The sequence below is a fragment of the Chrysoperla carnea genome, chromosome 4, assembly GCF_905475395.1.
Source record: "Chrysoperla carnea chromosome 4, inChrCarn1.1, whole genome shotgun sequence".
In the NCBI taxonomy this organism is placed as follows: Eukaryota; Metazoa; Arthropoda; class Insecta; order Neuroptera; family Chrysopidae; genus Chrysoperla; species Chrysoperla carnea.
Genome location: NC_058340.1, coordinates 25956653 through 25979155, shown reverse-complemented (window position 1 = coordinate 25979155; position 22503 = coordinate 25956653). Strand labels below are relative to the sequence as shown.

The 22503-nt window shown below is 29.7% G+C and overlaps 1 protein-coding gene across 1 annotated transcript; it reads right to left on the bottom strand.

Annotated features, from left to right (window-relative positions):
- Positions 1 to 21714, bottom strand: LOC123298637 (alpha-L-iduronidase-like). Its single transcript, XM_044880727.1, has 4 exons — positions 21591 to 21714; positions 7544 to 7755; positions 7347 to 7453; positions 1 to 297 (listed from the first exon to the last, which is right to left on the bottom strand). The coding sequence occupies exons 2-4, from the start codon at positions 7681 to 7683 to the stop codon at positions 116 to 118; spliced, it is 429 nt and encodes a 142-aa protein (XP_044736662.1). The 5' UTR covers positions 7684 to 7755; positions 21591 to 21714; the 3' UTR covers positions 1 to 115.
- Between the last annotated feature and the right edge of the window lie 789 nt (positions 21715 to 22503).

Genomic DNA, 22503 nt, shown 5'->3' with positions numbered 1-22503 from the left:
TTCAGTTTCTAGATCTGGTGGATATCATAATATACAACTACTGGAACAGAACAGTTTAGTTAGTACCTAGTTCACTTCTTCTACTTCATCTATACGTGTATTATATATATTAGTATTATAAATGTGTGTATATATGTCGCTCGTTTTCAAAATATTTTACGACCTTTGAGTAATGTCCTGTACGACCCCAATAGTCGATTGCACGAATACGATACCAACCAATAGTTTGTTCTTTTTTATATTCTTCTTCCTGCTCAATTTCTCCTACTCCAGTATTTAAATCACGTACTTCTTCTTCTGTTACGACATAAAAAAAATATTTTATCTATATTATATCTTTTCTTGTACGAATTGTTTTTTAGTTTGGCAGATACAGGAGAAATATTTGGGATAATAGTGACTTAAACTAGTGTTTTCATCGACTCAGTGATATTACGAGTTAAATCGTCTTAAAAACGTTCGGCTACTGACTGAGAGGTAGCGGGTTCGAATCCAGACAGCGACAGTGTGAGCAAATATAATTAATTACACTGTCACCGCTCGGATAAGAACGAAGTACCCAACTTCACCCACAGCATAAAAATTTAATTATATATTGAATGTAGTTTAAATTAAAATAAATAAGTATTTAAAAAAAATGATGTGGGTGGCCTCTGTTATAGCCAGTGTCACATTTCGTTGACCCCCTCTCCCCCTTAATGTGTGACGTAATTAATGAATGATCCCATAAGGAAAATTGCTTTCTTTTTTATACCATGTATATATGAAATATACATAGTATATTAAGTTTTATACCATGTATATATGAAATATACATAGTATATTAAGTTTCGTCCCAAGTTTGTAACGCTTAAAAATATTAATGCTACGAACAAAATTTTGGTATAGGTGTTCATAGAATCACCTAATTAATCCATTTCCGGTTGTCCGTCCGTCCGTCCGTCCGTCCGTCTGTGGTCACGATAACTCAAAAACGAAAAAAGATATCGATATGAAATTTTTACAGCGTACTCAGGACGTAAAAAGTCAGGTCAAGTTCGTAAATGAGCATCATAGGTCAATTGGGTCTTGGGTCCGTAGACCCCATCTTGTAAACCGTTAGAGATAGAACAAAAGTTTAAATGTTATAAATGTTGCTTATAAAAAAATATAAAACTTTTGTTTGAATCATTTTTTTGTAAACATCACTGTTTACCCACGAGGGCGTTAATTAGGTGCAAATTTTATAGTATGTATTAATATAGGAATATCAAAGTGAATATCTTTTGTTATTTACGTGACGTCAAAAAAACAAACGATTGCGCATCAACACTTGCGCATTATATGAGAATATCAGTTAAATATGTCAGATATGTATGTATGTGAAATGTGACAGAGTTATCAACACTCTCTATGTATGGTATTTCAACAATTAACTCAGTCAATTGTTTGTTTTCACTTGTTTTTTTTTTGCTTTCTTGCTTCTTGTCATTCTGTACAAATGTCTGATTAGGCAAAATTGTCAAAGTTACCGATTTTCATTGAATTTTAAGTGGTGCTATATCATATAAAATCGCATATAGACCATGGGACAGAAAAAATGACCTTCTGGTGAGTATACCAAACACCTCTCTAGGAATTTTGCACACCATAACTTAAAAACGAAAAATGATTAAGCTGAAATTTTTATACTTAGAACGCAAAAAGTGAGGGTGGAAATTAGGTTAAAACATAATAGTATTACCTACACAGCATATATTATATGGGTTTATCAGTTTATGCCTTAAAATGTAATTGTTTTTGAATTGAAATCTATTTCATTTGAGGTATGCAATTTTAGTTTTGCTAATGATAAAGAAACGTTTCTATTTGTTCAAAAAGTTTAGACTTTTACGACGGTACTACAATACTTAACACATTTTTTACGTGTGTGTTAAGAACGTACATAAAGTTTGTAAACAAATTTCAAATTATATTTTAAAATGTACTATCATGTATTTTTTGATAGTAAATGTGAATGTTTAGAAATGGTAAACATTTACTAACATGTTTCAGTGATTTTATGGTATTTCAAAATAAATAGAAGATTTCTCTTATTCAAGATTCCTTGTAGGATATTTACAAGCTCCATTGAGAATTTCAAATATTTATAATTTATATATATATATATATAAGAATGGAAGCTGACTGATAGATCAACGCACAGCTGAAACCGCTGGGTCTAGAAGCCTGAAATTTTGCAAACACGTTCCTTAAGTAACGTAAGTGTGCACTAAGAAAAGATTTTCGGGAATTACTCCCTCAAGAAGTTAAAATGAGTGTTGGAAGTTTGTGTGAAACTTGGGCAATTTTGAAGTTACGAATGTAAAAAATGATATATGAGCATGGTTCACTACAAAAGTTTCCTGTATTATTATCTTCAAAAAATTCATTCTTCAAGGAGGTGAAACTTTATATGAAACTATGTCATTTTTGAAGTTAGAAATATAAAACTTGATATATGAGTTCATGGTTTGAGACAAAAGTTTATTTTACTTTTTTCATAAAAAATCATTCTTTAAGAGGGTCAAATTGGAGATGAAAGATTATATGAAATTCTGTAATTTTGGTGGTGAAAAGGGGATGATATCGCAATGTTTGGTTCGATTTTAGGCCGTATCTCAAAAACTATTCGACCAGTCATCAAATGTAACCGATTTTTGGGTCAAAATTACCTTATATACTGAGTTTTATCGAAATTGGAGAAAAAAAATTTCTCGGTTTTTTTGCCATTTTTTTTAAGGGATACCCTTTGAAAAAATCAAGAAAATCGCAAAAAAATATGTGTTTTGGAATTTGATGAAACTCAGTAAATGGGGTAATTTTGATCCAAAATTTATAAAAATTAGGTTCATTTAATGATTGGACTTATAGAAAGTTCAAGTTCTATTCTATTTTATAAAATTCAGGCTCAGGATCCAGAATTACAATGTCTAAAGTAGTTTGGATCCTGGATATTATTCTCGCGTGAGGAATCCTTCTTGCCTCAGGATCTGTGATGAAAACTGCTTACCAAACACACCTTTTGGTAAGAGTTTTGTACATACTTCTACAAGTTCCCTTTAAATTTTCAGATTAAAAGTTTAACATTCACTATGGAAGCTTTATTGAAAAATTTTAATATTTTATGGAATTTTAAAAAAGAGAAAAAATACACTATAAAAATATTACATAAAATATTTTAAAAGTTTAATAAAAATTAGTTTAATATATTTTGATTTATTTAAATACTATATTTCTTTTTAAAATTTTAAAAAAGTAGTTTTTATCGATTTATTTAAATTGCAAATAAAAATTATTATATTAGTATAATAAAAATTTAGATGGGAAAAGAAAGCACAACACAAACACGATAATGTCATTAATTTAAAGGTTAAAATTTTAGTATTTTTTAAATGAATGTGCAGTTAAAAATGATTTAGTTGTTTCTAGAGAGTTAAAAGATCACCGTTCATTGTCAGGTGTTACTCTTATGTTGACCTATTAATAATTATAAAATGTATTATTACATGTAAGAAATAAATAATATACTACACAACGGGATAAAATGAGTTTTTGTGTAAATTATTTAGTTTTACCGGGAGTTTATTGGAAACATTGCACTAGAAAAATACTCGAAAGTCAGGCCAGCGAATCAGAAAGATATCTTAACTACTATTTTAAAGCAAAATAGTTAGTTATTTTGTTTGTTTGAACACGCTCATCTTAGGAACTGTTGGTTCGAATTGAAATTTTTTTTTATTGTTTCATAGCTCATTTTTCGAAGAAGGTTACATACTTAGAAGGTTAGGTAAGGTTATATCGGCTGTCCACGAGAGACACACTTAGGCAATAGGGCATAAGGCCCATTGTGATTTGTATTTTACCACCTTTTCCGCTGATAATTTCATTTATCAGCTAATCAAATAATTTTGAGCGGCTGAGCATATCTCCTTCATGCACTAGAGCAGCTCATCACAACCATTAATTAGGCTGGATTCAAACTCGCTACGCAAGGCATAAAGCGTACGCAATTTTTTTTCTTTAACCAACTTGGCTACCAATGTTGCCAAGCTACAGGCATCTAACATCACCGGGTTGACATGCTACAGGCATTTCTAGCAGGTATCCGCCAGCTTCGAAATGGACATTTTCGAAAACTACAAATGGATTTTAATGAAAATTTACAATAATGTAGCTCATACGTTACTTTTTATTGGTTCAGCACACTTTTTATGGGTTCAAAATTGCTTGATTAGCAAATTTATTCCAAAATAGATGGTATTTTTAAATTAGAACACCCAGTTTATGAAATAATTCAAAACAAAATAAACATTTATAATAGAAGTATAACGATTACAAATTATTGTACAGACATGGAAAATACAATACAACATACGGTCGCGACATTACAAGATAAATGTGGACATTCACAACTAGAATCTGTTCAACTTGCTAGCTGTTAACTGGTAGTTGTAGTCCAAGCAAAATGGAAATTTCTTATTAGTTGATTTTCGTTAATATATCCTGTATATGTGTAATATACAGGATGGATCATTTTAATCTATACACTTAAATATATCGTTTTGTAGTTAACCAATCAAAAAATAACATAAACAAAAGTTACAAATATGTAAGGTTTTTCTTATTTCGACTTTACTCAGGCTAGCCTGACCAAAAATTGATCAGAATTGCACATTTAAGGCTTCATTCAGTCAAATAGATCCGGCCCGGATTAATTCAAATCAGGATTTTCTTATTAAGATCATATTCAGGCCGTCCTGATCAAATTCAGAAAAGAATAATCTAGTTAAGGCTCTAATACAACTACATGACAAGGGCTGGATAAAACCATGTAAGGTTTTTCTTATTCCGACTTTACTCAGGCTAGCCTGACCAAAAATTCAAATTCAGTCAAATAGATCCGGCCCGGATGAATTCAAATCAAGATCTTCTTACTAGGATTCCACTAAAGTGATTTTGATCCGATCCTGACCTTAAAATTCTTAATTACTTTTTATTCATCCGGCCCTGATCCGTCCCAAATCCAATTTTCCATGTAGAAACTGGCGTATTGCCACCGGACCCGGCCCGGGTCAACTTCCAGCCTGCCTGATTTGAATTTCTACTCGGATCGAGTTTCATGGGGATATCATGTTATGACATCAGATTGGATCTAGTTCTTCGAGTTCCTTTAATAGTCAATTTAGATCCTAAACGATAAGAGATAATAGAATAATACTTTAAATTACATATGATCCTTATAAAAAAAAAAACAAAACGTTTCAGACCACAGGTTTCAGGAATTTAACGAACCAAATGTCTTATTATATTGGACTATTAACTGTTGTTCACTAAATAAATGAGATATGTTGTTATATGATGTTATAATAATAATACTACCACCTATTTATGTCTATGTATTTTATATGTTTTGTGATCCTGATTCACTGCTGAACAACACTAGGACGTAGAGTGTGGAGGAAAAGTAACAGTTCTATACAATGATGATGATTTGTCATCATTTTTCAGTAAACTAAAGAAAAGCGATATTAATGAAATTATCAACAACAAACGTATAGATATATTATTATATAATATCAAACATTTATACATATTATATAATATCATGGTATTATATTATTATATAATACCATGTGTTTAATGGGAAAGGCGTTTTATGTACCTTTGCGAAAAAAAAATTTGATAAAAGCCCAGCGTAGATTATACAGCGTGTCTACTTAAGGTAGTACTATCGGTAATAGACTTTGTATTCAGAATTTAATGAAACTTGGCATAGTTATCCATTATTATATCATAATTAACCAGTTAAATTTTTAGGGGCCTTCAGAGAACTGAAAAAAAGATATTTTAACATTTATCCTTATGGGAAATCACAGATTTTATTTTATTTCACAAAACTGGGCGTTCAGATTTTCAGTTCTCTGAAGGTCCCTAAAAATTTAACTGGTTAATTATGATATAATAATGAACAACTATGCCAAGTTTCATTTAATTCTGAATGCAAAGTCTATTACCGATAGTACTACCTTAAGTTAGCTCCATATGGAAACGTTAGATAGGAATGTTAATGGTCGTTTAAAAATGTAGACCATTTAGAACATGTAATAAAGGAAACGGTTCTAGAAATCACTTCCGAGATATGTACGAATTTACCTTTGTTTCCGTAGCTAGATAAATACATGAAACAGTCGTCAAACACTTCTCATTTTTGGCTAAGCCTTCACCACTAATTTCAACATAAAAAAATCGTTCTTAATAATAATAATTTACCATATAAACACACTGTAGGTAATTGTTAGCTTGAAAATCAAGTTTTTCTTTTCACTTTACATAACATAACCATTTAAACAGATATTTATTTGAAATAAATGCAGTAATTGTGGTTTTTTGTTTATTACTAACTATTATTATTATTATAGAATAATACTTACACCCAGGAGATTTTTAACAATATTTTTGGGTCAATGAATTTTATATAAATTGCATTTTTAGACAGCTAAATAATGAGTATTATTATAAAGCAGTTGATAGATTTACAGTGAATCAGCAAATTAATGTCAGATTCTAAAAGATTTACTTGCATTTGAAACAAAACATCCAATTATGATATTCTTTTTCTTACCTATTTCACAATAGTACAAGAGACGGAATAAGGTCGATCTTCACCCATTTGATAACCAGTTGAAACATATTTTTATAAAATTTTATTGATTTTTAAACATGCTTAACATTTTTTTTTTTCGAAAAGTGTTCAAGGCTATTTTTAATTTCATTAATTTTTTCCATCAAAGGTTTTTTTCCGGCAAGCCTATACTACTATTTTCGTTATAAAATTGAGATAAAATTAAATATATCTTTAATAGGTTTCAAGAATATAGAATCCGAGTCCCGACATTTAGTTTAAAGGTGAGCAGTATTGAAAAATTAACATAAAAGACCCAAATTAGTGGGTTTCAAAAAAAAATTATATTCTGATCGGATAAAATTTGGATATTTTATCAAAAAAATTGAAATTTTGAACTAAATAACGCCACAAAATTCAAAAAATTTAATTTTGCCTTATCACATCCGAATTATATTCAATTTCTTATAACCAAGTACGTAATCCTGCTAATTTTCCGTCATACTTTTAAAAAATTTAATTCATCTGTAATAGGTTTCAATAATATGGAATCTTGGTTCAAATATCTACCCCAAAGGTGAATGGTAGTGAAAAACTAACATCAAAGATTTCCCCAAAATTATTTATCAACATTACTGTGCCATAAACAGAGCTTTACCATCCTTTATTTTAAATAAGAGATAATAGAAATTTTTCAACTTACCTTGTGGAGCATATTGAAACGACAAAAATACTACATCATTACGATTAATTCGTGTAAAATTGTGTATGCCATCAAAAGAAAATTCAATTTCATAAGTTTTTATACACCTAAACAAAAAAAAAAAAACACAAAAAAGAATTATATAAAAATTAATTACGTTATATTCAACGATATATCTTCTTTTTTTTCTAACTTACTTTGATAAAACATTTTTATCGTTCCATATTAAAAGTACTTGATTATATGTGACATTAAATATTTCTAGTTGAGTGACACGTCCTGGTATTGGTGTGACACCACCACAAATATGTATTAATGTCACACTAGGTAATGTCATTGTAAATGATAATGTATACTCGTGATTTTTGTTAGTTTTTACATCGGATAAATTCTTAAGAGTATATGGTCCCTATGGAGAAAAAAACGTACATATTATCATAATAAAATTTTCGAATATTTTTTTTAAAAAGATGTTTTGTTGAAGTAAAAAAATTATTTTTTCGGTTATTAAAATTAATTCAATTTGATTAAAGCTGTGATGTCAGTTTTTCGCTAGCCATCACTTATTTGCTTAATTCCGGGACCAGGACACCACATTTTTGAAACCTAATAGAGCTAGGTTAATTTTGGTCACAAATTTGAAAAGTATTGCCTAAATTTAGTAGGATTACATTCTTGATTTATCTAAATTGGATAAAATTTAAATGAGATAAAGCAAAATTAATTTTTTTGGATTCTGATGACGTCATAAAGTTAAAAAATTCGATATTTTTGATAACACAGGCAAACTTGATCCGATTTTATTGGAATTTTTTTTGAAACCCACTAATTTTGGGTCAATCTTTTCAGCTGTGATGTTAGTTTTTCGCTAGGTATCACTTATTTGCTTAATTCCGGGACCAGGACACCACATTTTTGAAACCTAATAGAGCTAGGTTAATTTTGGTCACAAATTTGAAAAGTATTGCCTAAATTTAGTAGGATTACATTCTTGATTTATCCAAATTGGATAAAATTTAGATGAGATAGAGCAAAATTAATTTTTTTGGATTCTGATGACGTCATAAAGTTAAAAAATTCGATATTTTTGATAACAAAGGCAAACTTGATCCGATTTTATTGGAATTTTGTTTGAACCCACTAATATTGGGTCAATCTTTTCAGCTGTGATGTTAGTTTTTCGCTAGCTATCACTTATTTGCTTAATTCCGGGGCCAGGACACCTCATTTTTGAAACCTAATAGAGCTAGGTTAATTTTGGTCACAAATTTGAAAAGTATTGCCTAAATTTAGTAGGATTACGTTCTTGATTTATCCAAATTGGATAAAATTTAGATGAGATAGAGTAAAATTAATTTTTTTTTAGTCTGATGACGTCATAAAGTTAAAAAATTCGATATTTTTGATAACACAGGCAAACTTAATCCGATTTTATTGGAATTTTTTTTGAAACCCACTAAGTTTGGGTCATTCTTTTCAGCTGTGATGTTAGTTTTTCGCTAGCTATCACTTATTTGCTTAATTCCGGGACCAGGACACCACATTTTTGAAACCTAATAGAGCTAGGTTAATTTTGGTCACAAATTTAAGAAGTATTGCCTACATTTAGTAGGATTACATTCTTGATTTATCAAAATTGGATAAAATTTAGATGAGATAGAGCAAAATTAATTTTTTTGGATTCTGATGACGTCATAAAGTTAAAAAATTCGATATTTTTGATAACACAGGCAAACTTGATCCGATTTTATTGGAATTTTTTTTGAAACCCACTAATTTTGGGTCAATCTTTTCAGCTGTGATGTTAGTTTTTCGCTAGGTATCACTTATTTGCTTAATTCCGGGACCAGGACACCACATTTTTGAAACCTAATAGAGCTAGGTTAATTTTGGTCACAAATTTGAAAAGTATTGCCTAAATTTAGTAGGATTACATTCTTGATTTATCCAAATTGGATAAAATTTAGATGAGATAGAGCAAAATTAATTTTCTTGGATTCTGATGACGTCATAAAGTTAAAAAATTCGATATTTTTGATAACACAGGCAAACTTGATCCGATTTTATTGGAATTTTTTTTGAAACCCACTAATTTTGGGTCAATCTTTTCAGCTGTGATGTTAGTTTTTCGCTAGCTATCACTTATTTGCTTAATTCCGTGGCCAGGACACCACATTTTTGAAACCTAATAGAGCTAGGTTAATTTTGGTCACAAATTTGAAAAGTATTGCCTAAATTTAGTAGGATTACATTCTTGATTTATCCAAATTGGATAAAATTTAGATGAGATAGAGCAAAATTAATTTTTTTGGATTCTGATGACGTCATAAAGTTAAAAAATTCGATATTTTTGATAACACAGGCAAACTTGATCCGATTTTATTGGAATTTTTTTTGAAACCCACTAAGTTTGGGTCATTCTTTTCAGCTGTGATGTTAGTTTTTCGCTAGCTATCACTTATTTGCTTAATTCCGGGACCAGGACACCACATTTTTGAAACCTAATAGAGCTAGGTTAATTTTGGTCACAAATTTGAAAAGTATTGCCTAAATTTAGTAGGATTACGTTCTTGATTTATCCAAATTGGATAAAATTTAGATGAGATAGAGTAAAATTAATTTTTTTTTAGTCTGATGACGTCATAAAGTTAAAAAATTCGATATTTTTGATAACACAGGCAAACTTGATCCGATTTTATTGGAATTTTTTTTTAAACCCACTAAGTTTGGGTCATTCTTTTCAGCTGTGATGTTAGTTTTTCGCTAGCTATCACTTATTTGCTTAATTCCGGGACCAGGACACCACATTTTTGAAACCTAATAGAGCTAGGTTAATTTTGGTCACAAATTTAAAAAGTATTGTCTACATTTAGTAGGATTACATTCTTGATTTATCAAAATTGGATAAAATTTAGATGAGATAGAGCAAAATTAATTTTTTTGGATTCTGATGACGTCATAAAGTTAAAAAATTCGATATTTTTGATAACACAGGCAAACTTGATCCGATTTTATTGGAATTTTTTTTGAAACCCACTAATTTTGGGTCAATCTTTTCAGCTGTGATGTTAGTTTTTCGCTAGCTATCACTTATTTGCTTAATTCCGGGGCCAGGACACCACATTTTTGAAACCTAATAGAGCTAGGTTAATTTTGGTCACAAATTTGAAAAGTATTGCCTAAATTTAGTAGGATTACATTCTTGATTTATCCAAATTGGATAAAATTTAGATGAGATAGAGCAAAATTAATTTTTTTGGATTCTGATGACGTCATAAAGTTAAAAAATTCGATATTTTTGATAACACAGACAAACTTGATCCGATTTTATTGGAATTTTTTTTGAAACCCACTAAGTTTGGGTCATTCTTTTCAGCTGTGATGTTAGTTTTTCGCTAGCTATCACTTATTTGCTTAATTCCGGGACCAGGACACCACATTTTTGAAACCTAATAGAGCTAGGTTAATTTTGGTCACAAATTTAAAAAGTATTGCCTACATTTAGTAGGATTACATTCTTGATTTATCAAAATTGGATAAAATTTAGATGAGATAGAGCAAAATTAATTTTTTTGGATTCTGATGACGTCATAAAGTTAAAAAATTCGATATTTTTGATAACACAGGCAAACTTGATCCGATTTTATTGGAATTTTTTTTGAAACCCACTAAGTTTGGGTCATTCTTTTCAGCTGTGATGTTAGTTTTTCGCTAGCTATCACTTATTTGCTTAATTCCGGGACCAGGACACCACATTTTTGAAACCTAATAGAGCTAGGTTAATTTTGGTCACAAATTTGAAAAGTATTGCCTAAATTTAGTAGGATTACATTCTTGATTTATCCAAATTGGATAAAATTTAGAAGAGATAGAGTAAAATTAATTTTTTTTGATTCTGATGACGTCATAAAGTTAAAAAATTCGATATTTTTGATAACACAGGCAAACTTGATCCGATTTTATTGCAATTTTTTTTGAAACCCACTAAGTTTGGGTCATTCTTTTCAGCTGTGATGTTAGTTTTTCGCTAGCTATCACTTATTTACTTAATTCCGGGACCAGGACACCACATTTTTAAAACCTAATAGAGCTAGGTTAATTTTGGTCACAAATTTGAAAAGTATTGCCTAAATTTAGTAGGATTACATACTTGATTTATCAAAATTCGATAAAAATTGGATGTAACAGAGCAAAATTAATTTTTTTGGATTCTGATGACGTCCTAAAGTTAAAAAATTCCATTTACTACCATACTTGATATATATAAGGCGTAACCTAAATACTTGCCACCGGCGTTATGTACCTTCGTTATGGCTTTGGAAAAGAATCACGACGAATTCAATCAAGATAATAAACTCTTGATTCGCTTTAAATAAAAAATGAAACAACAAATAAGTACTACACTGATTCAGATTCAATTTCTAGAGATATCTTTGGTAGTAGCTCCTAAAACCAACACTTATTCAAAATGTAAACAAAAAACTATCCCATTTAAGAAAATAAATAACGTAGCGATATTTATTTTGATAAGAACCACAACACTTTACAAATCGATGAAATGTAACATATTATAGAAATCTATTCTCTTTTTTCTATTTAGATTTTAGATCATTGCAGGAAATTCAATCAAAATTGAATATAAACCATGAGAAGAAGAATTGTGCATTTTTGTTAAACTGACAAAACATATACAAACATACAAATAATACATTGATCGGTATGAATTGTGAAACAAACAAAAAAGTTTAAATGTGGCAATGGCCGAATTTGGCATATTATAAAACACAAGTGAAATATACAAAATTTAAAAAACCCCCGACAAATTCGATTTAGTTTTTGTAAACCGATTTTTGGAAACTTAGCTATAAAATGTTCTCTATCAAGTCGGTTCGACCGTTTAAGGACTACGATGTCACTGAGAAACACACGGACACACAGATAAACACTTTAAACTTATAACACTCCTTCTTTAATCAATATCAAAGTGATGGGCAAGGACACCAAATGAGATGAAAAGGATACTTAGAGAGCTATCATTTTTTGGAACAAATTTTTGGAAAAATTATAATTAAAATTGAAATATTTGAGTTGGCTTTGTTCTTTTGAATTAACCTAATTATTTTACCATTTCACTTTTCGAAATGAATTGAGCCAGGTTTATTTGACCATTCATTTCCACAGTAATTATTTATAGTCATGCCTTTCCCAAACTAAATCGATTTTGAAAATCATCCCCAATTTTTTAATTTTTTCGGGGATAAAACTGTAAGCTCACACATGAAACATAGCTAAGAACACTCTCCGCGAAAATACCTTTCAAATGAAACCAAAAAAATTAAAATCGATTCACCCGTTTAGGCGCTTCGATGTCACAGACAGACAAACACATAGGCACACAAACATAGCGGTTAAACTTAGAACACCCCTTATTTAGTTCGGGGGTTAAAAAGAGAGAATAAGATACATTAAGATTATCTATTTTAAGACCTTTCAGAGTATATAAATTTGCTCTCAAGAATCAAATCTTTCAACAATAATATCCACAACAAACATATATATTAAATAGATATAGATATGGAACCATAGTTCAGCTCTGGCTTGAATGAGTGTAGTAATGATGATCGTATCGTCATACTACAAACTTCAGCTTCGTGAACACAATAGAATTGATATGATGACAACAAATAAACTATAAACTGATGCCATTTTAACTTAACGATATATCTATCAGATTTTAATAGAGTTATCATATACAAAGTTTATCTTGTTCATTTCAGTAATATTTGAATTCGTATTACGGTGATATCATCGAAAATACAGGGGAAGTTTACGCTCGGAACACTTAAGACAAGTATTAATATCTAAAGAACAGAAATCTTTCTTAGACATATAAAAGTTTATCTTAAGCACGGACATTGCTTTATGCCTTTGTAGATCATTTTTGAAATTTTTAATGCCCATAGATGTCATCAGCTCTTAATGTGTTCCACTGCAAAATGTTTGTTTTTTGATTATCTATTGATAAATTGTTGCAAAATAATTATTTGGCCTCAAAATATAAAAAAAACTGGGAAAAGTTAGTTATATTTGACAAAAAAATCTTTCATAAACTTCAAACTGAACCGCTACCCTAAGCATACCGCGAACGGAATTTGTTACGCCTTAACCAACTAAGCTAATAGGGCAATAGTAGTTTTACGTGAAAAATAATCTTGAGAAAAATGATTATTGAAGACAATATTTTACAAAGCCTCAAACAAGTTTCTCCACAAATTTAGAATATTTCAAAGTTATAGAATTTCCGAAATGATTATTTGAGGAGTAGACACTTTTCTCAACCTTACTTTTTACGTCCTGAGCACGTTATAAAAATTTCAGATTGTTTTTTCGTTTTTAAGTTATCATGTCCCCAGACAGACAGACAATTCAGGCGGGTAACCGAAAATTGATTTTATGAACACTTAAACCAAAATTTTGTTCGTAGTATCAATATTTTAAGCTTTTCAAACTTGGGACTAAACTTAGAATTCCTTGATATATTGCATATATACATGGTATAAAAATAGGTATGTTGAATGTACTCCCAATCTTAAGAAGATACTAACAGGTCTAACCATCAAATATAAACCTTCTCGAACCATCCCAATTAAAAACAAAAACTGTGTTGAAATCAGTTTATTCTGTGGAAACTCCCAGTCCCATAAGTATTCACACTGATTAATAAAAACGTCAATGTTTAATGGTCTCTATTTTGCCGCAAGTTAAACATAAAACATAAAAAATATGACCCCTATTTAGAGATTTTTGTGTAACACTAAATTTTCAAATATTTTGATAATGTTGAAAGAAAAAAATATACATTTTGTTATATAAAAATGATTTTTCTTGGTTTATACATAAAATTTATTGCCAATAAACGATTTTATTGAAAACCAAAGGAAATTATATTCCTTATCAATATACAATAATCAACTTAACATGATATTTTTATGACGTTGTAAAAAATATTCAATAACATATATCGATACATGTTTAAAATTTGTCACGAATTTGGAAATAAAAATGTCAATGTATTTTTATATCTATGATTTTTGTAAATATTAGAAAATACAAGAAACACTACTGATATTTTACGACAAATAGTCAGAAAGACTTTGGAAAATCCATGGATTAAAAACTAACAGTCCCGTCATTGCGGTTAGATATTTACGACGTATGTTAGATTTTAACAATATATGACTCAAATTTAGTATAATTACATTCAACGTTTAAATTCGGATAATTTTTAACCATATGCTAAGACAAAATTTACTTTTATGGATTCTTATAACGGTAGGTTAGGTTAAGTTACAGTAGCTGTCCTGGGGTGGGACACACTTAGACCATAGGGTCCGTTGTGATACCGAAAAAAGGTTGCCCTATCCCCGGCCACTACTCCAAGAACAATTTGGAGCTGTTTAAGAACAGCAGGAGAGCTTTGACGATGACGGACTTTAGGTCGGAACGGTTGTCAAAGAGAGGCTGGCTCAAGTAAGTCCATCTACTCATGGCAAGAGCTGGGCAGTGACAGAGAAGATGAGACATTGTCTCCTCCTTCTCACCACTGTGACATCTCCTGCAGTAGTCGTAATATACTGCCAGGCCCAGGCGTTCAGCATACTTGCCGCCCAACCAGTGTCCTGTAATAGCCGCAATAACTTTCCTAACAGAGGCCCTTGGAAGTGATATAAGATCTTCGGAACGCCTACGATTGTACTCAGACCATATCTGTCTTGTAATACCACAAGTACGTTCCTCCCTCCATCTAAGATGCTTTGAGGAGCAAGTGGCAGTTCGCAAATGTAACTTCCGGATATTTATTGATGCTTGTGCCCGGCAGCATTGTGCCATTTCTAGCAAGCTCGTTGGTTTTACAATTTCCTAGAATGTCCCTGTGTCCCGGTACCCATGCCAGGTTTACATTAATTTTACAAAAAATCTCTTTTTTCTTTAAAATAATCCAAAACAAATATGAAAAGTAATTCCAAGAAATATTTTAGTTTTAAATATTCAATTTTCTTATTTGTTTAAATATGTTAGTTTGTTCGGCATTCGAACTTCTTATCCAGCAAATCATAATACTATGGAAAAACCCAAATGGATAAACGAAATAAGAATGGACTCAGACAAAAGTTGCAGCAAAGATCATGCCGTTGTGTAAAAATATCATTTAAGTTTGTGTCAATGCGAGTAGGACAACATCTGGTGCTTTCTTCTCACTTAGTTTCGTGCCAGTATCTGATATTTTCAGCACCAGTGTCAACAGGCAAGTGCAGGTAGTTGGGTTGCAAACTAATCACTGTATAAATGTGACCGTTTTAAATTAATCATGGCTCTTGTATCTATAAGCACAAGTATAACTCTATAAGTTGAATGTTTACACGAATAAAGTTAACAAAAAAGAATGTATTTTCTCAACAATATAATAGTGATCATATCGAATCGATTGTATTTGTTAGGATGAAATCATTGTTAAAGAAAATGTATGGTTTATAGAACAGTATACCACACGAATTATATCACTATATCTATCTATAGACCATAACATGTAAGTATGTATACCTCATGACATTGTTCAGAAGCATCATTATAATATGGATATGCCATAGTGAAGCAAGGCATAAGAAATATCATCGAAGGAAGAAAAAGTGAAAACAAACAATTGATTGAGTTAACTGTTGAAATACCATGTAAAGACAGTGTTAATTGAGCAATCGTTTGTTTTTTTTTTACGTCATATAAGTAAAGAAAGATAGCCAAATATACATACATACATGTCACACACACTTAACTGATATTCCCATATATTACACTATATAATTTTCACCTTATTTGCGCTCACACAATTTTTATTTTTTTGAAAATGATGTTTTGCTCATGATACTCGCTGAGTTGTAACTTTGTATAGGTAAAATCATTAAATTAACCTGATTTTTATACTTTTTGGGTCAAAGTTATCCTATCCACTGAGTTTCGTCAAATTCCAAAATAAAAATTCTTTTGCGATTTTCTCGATTTTTTCAAAGGGTTGCAAAAAATTGACAATTTTTTTTTATCTCCAATTTCAATAAAATTCAGTATATAAGGTAATTTTGACCCAAAACGTACAAAAATCGGTTGCATTTGATGACTGGAAAAATCGAACCAAACATTGCGATATATCAGAAACTCTGCATAGAAACTTATTAAAATCGATTAAGTAGTTATAACTACTAATTATAATTAAAAAATGACAAATTTTCATACAAACTATCATCCCCTTTTCATCACCAAAATTACAGAGTCATATAAACTTTCATTCTCAATTTGATTTTCTTAAAGAATGAATTTTTATGAAAAAAGTAAAATAAACTTTTGTCTCAAACCATGAAATCATATATCAAATTTTATATTAATTCTAACTTCAAAAATAACATAGTTTCATATAAACTTTCACCCCTTTGATGAATGAAATTTTTGAAGATAGTAATACAGAAAACTTTTGTAGTGAACCATGCTCATATATTATTTTTTACATTTGTAACTTCAAAATTGACCAAGTACAAAATTCCAACACTCAATTTAACTCCTTGAGGGATACTTAAGTTACTTACGTAACTTAAGGAACGTTTATACAAATTTTCATTTACCTTCGAGTGAGTGTTGGCACTAGCAATCGAACTCTTAATTTTACTCAGCAAACCGTCGAAATTTGTTTAAATTTTATCTCATAGAATATGTTTTTCAAAACAATACTTTCACTTTTCTATTCACTCCTTGTTCATTGTAAGAGTAAAAAGAACAATTATTCAATAGAAAGTACAGACATGAAATTACACGAAATGAATATATTCCTTAAAATGCACATCCTTCTAATGAAATAATATATTGTTTATTTGTACAAAAAGACGTTACGCTATACATATAATATAAACGCTTGTTTTTCCACATTGTTCGTTTGCCTTCGCTATCAGCATTATAATATGGCGTCGTATAAACAATCCATGCATGCATGCCGTGCGCTGTATGTTTTATAAAGACAGATAGAATCTTTTATTTGGGAAACAATTCATCGTAAATTGAGTGTATACCCTCAAAAAGACAACCAAACTTAAACTATACAATACAATTTAAAATATAGTTGTTATATTTTATAGACACGCAAAACGACAATAATCATGCGTATTTATTTCAAATCATTTATTTGTTGTTTGAATATGGAAATTTATTTTATAGATATACAAACTTTTTTAAGTTATTTAAATTGTTTGTTTTAGGTAAATGATGTTACTTTATTATCATGTCATTGGGAAAACTATTTTATACTTTCATTACTGGAATAGTTAAGATTGATCTAGATACTGGGTGATAATCCCATGAAATATATTGACAATTGATTATTTTGTTCATGACTTCTGGTGGTTAAAATCCTAACTATAATAATGTTGCATGGGATGCAACATTATTATGATCTTAATTTTAGTTTCCCCAGCTCTTATGGCAGGTTTGTGCAAATTGAAAATATATTTGGCAATTTCAAAAAAATAAATAGATTAAAAGCATGGAAAGCACGGAAATGTGTTTTGAAATTTATGGATATGATTTAATAAAAGTGATTATGGATTTCCAAATATGTAAATACACTCTAAACCTAAATGAAAAACGAAAATTCAAGAAAATTTTCGAAAACAACAACAAATGGCAGCCGAAAGGTCACCATAATTCTGTTGGTATTTTAATTTTTCTAATTTATGCGAGCACTGACATTCATTACTTTCTATACAGAATATTTCAACAATTAACTCAATTATTTGTTTTCATATTAAAATTATTATGATAAACAGAATTTTTTGTTAATAAAAAATAAATATTTTAAAATTTAATAACTGCTGGAAGACTTTTTTTAACTTAAAATATAAAAAATTTTACTTTTAAATTCAACTAAAACTGAATGACGAAATTAAAACATATTTTAAATATTATTTTACAGATGTTAAACTAAAAACGTTTAAAAAAGCTCTTAAAACATCGCGTAACTTAATAGTAAAGCTGACACAAAATCAAAACTAAACGAGACATGACGTCAAAGAAAAAGTGTCAAAAAAGTTGTAAATAATATCTTATCTCATTTAAAATATTGGTATTGTTTTTAAATTTGTTTTAAATGCAATTTTTTGCTAAAAATTATATTAAGAAATAAAATGGTGGAAACGCAAATAAATTGTATAACATAACAATTCTTAATACATGGTTAGTATTTATTTGCGCTCCCACCATATTCATTTTGTTAACTTTTTCGAATTTTTTTTGACAATAATAAATGTAAAACTTTTAAGTTAATAATATTCGATTTCTATGAATCCATATACATATATATAAATGAAATGTAACTTTATCCCCTTGAATAAAAAAGCTATAATATAAGTGTTAACATAATATTGGCAAGCCCCGTATATTTGTAAAAGAAAATATATTCTCGAATATGTAATAAAAATGCAACGAACCAACTACCACTAACTGGACTTTTGTGTTCAAATGTTAAGTATAGCAATAATTCTGTCTCGTTTGTTCTAATCATACTCTAACTGTGAAACATATGTCTACATTACCCATGACAACCAACAAAGTCTATGTATATATATACACGTCTATGTCCATTTACTTTAGAATAGAACGTATAGATCATGTTTTCTACAATAGTTGCTTGTTTTTTTATACTTATTTACATCGATTTTCTTAAATTAATTTACAACAGAAAGAAAAATGTACAATTGTTATTTTCTGTTATTTTATTGGTCATTTATTTCATTCGTTTAGGTTGTATGTATTAAGGATTATAGGAAATAAAAAAACTATCAGACAAGAAATTGTAGCTTAGCTTACTTTTAACGAAAGCTCAAGTTAGAGAAGAAGTTTCAAAATATTAATCACTGAGAATGCTGAACGAGTTTGTACACGACATAACGCTTGGTTATTTCAAAAAAACAATTTATTTGACGATTAGATGTAATTTTCAACTTAACGATGTTCCAGCATGGTATTTGCAGTTTCTATGTTAAAGCAATGGTACAATTTTTTTTTCGACAGAATTTAACGAAAAATTAAATTTAAGAATTTAATAATGCTTACTATTAATTCCCAAAGTTTCAGAAATTTTGACCGTTTAAAATGGGAAATAATTATGCCAACGTCCCAATTTCGATCAATTTACGTCAAAATTAATATCTCGAAAGTGAAAATTAATTTCTAAATTTTTTTTTTAGATTTGAATTGTATAAACATTTTTTTCTACTTTTTCTTCAATATATAATAATATCGTAAAAAATAGTTGGAGAGACCGGACATTTTACATGCTTTAAATGGGACATGACCCTCAAAATCGCGAACTTTGTCTTTAAATATCTCGCGATCTAAACGGTCAAAAATTATGAAATTTTAGGAATTCATAAATAAAGCTATTATAAACCCGAGAAAAAAAATTCGGCCAAATCTGTCGAAAAGTGATTTCATGCTGGTACTACCTTAAAACATGAAATCGCTCGGATATATTGCTTGCGTACAGAATTTCAATCGTTAAATGAACTCATTTGTGTAATTTTATACCATGTATATATGAAATATATGAAGGTATACTAAGTTTAGTATCCCAATTTTGAAACGATTAAAAATATTGATTCTATGAGCAAAATTGTAGTATAGGTGTTCATAAAATCCATTTTCGGTTGTCGGTTTGAATGTCTGTCCATGAACATGATAACTCAAAAACGAAAAGAAATACCAAGCTTAAATTTTTATAGCGTACTCAGAACGTAAAAATTGAGTTTGAGATCGTAAATACGCAACATGAACAACTGGATCTTTTATTTGAAACATTTTTTCGTAAACATCACTGTTTGCCCGTGAGTGCGCAAATTAGGCGTTAATTATAGCTGATATGGGAATATCAGCTATGTGTGTGTGACATGTATGTATATGTGGATCTCTTAGAGTGGCTATCGTTCTCTACTTACATGACGTAAAAATAGAAACAAACGATTGGGTTATCAACTTAGTCAATTGTTTGTTTTCCCTTGTTTATGGTAAATTTTTTCTTTATAAACTACATTATATAAAGCATGGCAGTATTCTAGAGGTCCACATTTAACTACTATTTTTACAAAATTTATTCAAAAGTACATGGAGAAAACAAACTTAAATTTTTTAAAGTTCCTTTTAAGAGATATAATTAATTAAAGTTATGCAAAAATACACGGGCTCTTATGATTGTCTTTGTTCAATTTTACCGAAAATGGTTTATGTTTTACCCTACAGTTTTTTTTAAATTAATTTTTTTAACTTGGCCGTTTACCTTTGTTTTTCCATCAACAGCCATATTTAGGTAGATATATTTAAGGGAAAATAAATTCACGGAACTACTTTAGCGCGCTGAATTCATATTCTCGAAATTCAATAGCTCTGTATATTAAATAATGAATATATGTAAATATTAAACAAGTGAAAAGAAACAATTGACTGAGTTAATTGTTGAAATACCATGCATAGTCAGTGTTGATTTCTTTATCACATAACACATACAAAAATGTATAGACAGTGTTGATGCGCAATTGTTTGTTTTTATGACGTCACGTAAATAACAAAAGATATATACCTATATTAATACATACGAGAAAATTTGCATCTAATTAACGCCCTCGTGGGTAAACAGTGATGTTTACAAAAAAATGTTTCAAACAAAAGTTTTTTATTTTTTTATAAGGAACATTTTTTACATTTAAACTTTTATTCTATCTCTAACGGTTTACAAGATGGGTCCTACGGACCCATGATCCAATTGACCCATGTTGCTCATTTACGAACTTGACCTCACTTTTTACGTCCTAAGCACGCTGTAAAAATTTCATCTTGATATCTCTTTTCGTTTTTGAGTAATCGTGACCACAGACGGACGGACGGCCGGACGGACGGACGGACGGACGGACGGACAGCCGGAAATGGACTAATTAGGTGATTTTATGAACAGCTATGACAAAATTTTTTTCCTAGCATCACTATTTCTAAGCGTTACAAACTTGGGACTAAACTTAATATACTATGTATATTTCATATATGCATGGTATAAAAATAATATAATAACAAGAATGAATGAATAGTATTGGTAAGCAAGTTTTATAAAAGTTCGAAAATAGTCACAATACTTCAAAAGTATGATAAAAAAGTAAAACTTACCTCAATTTTACGTAGCTGTTGTAAAACTGTTGTATTTGGAAATTTTGGTGAACCATACTTTTTCCAAGTTTGATAAACGTTTGTATGAATATTGTCCACTGAGTAGATTATTGATTTAATATTATTATAACCGCTTGGTAAATTTTTTATGATAAATTTTATATTCTTAGCATGTGATTCTATTTCAGTTCCATTACTATAAACTGTAATTATGCCAAGTGAAAAATGTTCATTGGATGTTGTAATTGCTGCTAATGTATCTATTAACGAATTACAGTCATCTTCATACAGTGATTGTACTTTTATTTCAATTTTACCTGCAAGAAATTTCGATTATTGTTTTAAAAAATACTTTTGTAACCGGAAAAAAAGTAATAATAAGTAATAAAGTGCTGATGTCAAATTTCCTCAAAATTTAAAATTGAAGGGTAGAAAAACAAACATTTTGGGTGGACAAACGTGTACAAACCGTTACCTAACGAATGGCATTTGCATTTTGTGAAAATTCGCATTTGGAGGTACTGAAGTAGATTTTAATATCCTCCAAATTTAAAATTAAAGTGTGGACAATCAAAAATTTTGGGTAAATCGTTGTCAAGCGAATGACATATGCATTTTGTTTTTAACTTCCCAATAAGTATAGAAAATTATTATAATAGGTCCGATTTTCGAAATAGAAATTTTCAAGAAGTACGTACATTCGTGTTCATATTTTTCGTCACCGATATCGCTCGAACAAGACGTGATATCGACTTCGTTGACTTCGTGTCAATCGAATCGTTATTAATGGCAATATGGTCCGAAAAGAATTTCATATCATTCGGTCGAGTCGTTTCGAGTCAGTCGGGTTTTTTTTTAAAACTATTTATATGCTGGGAAGTTAGTCGTTTGGACCTCAACTTTTTTATGCTTT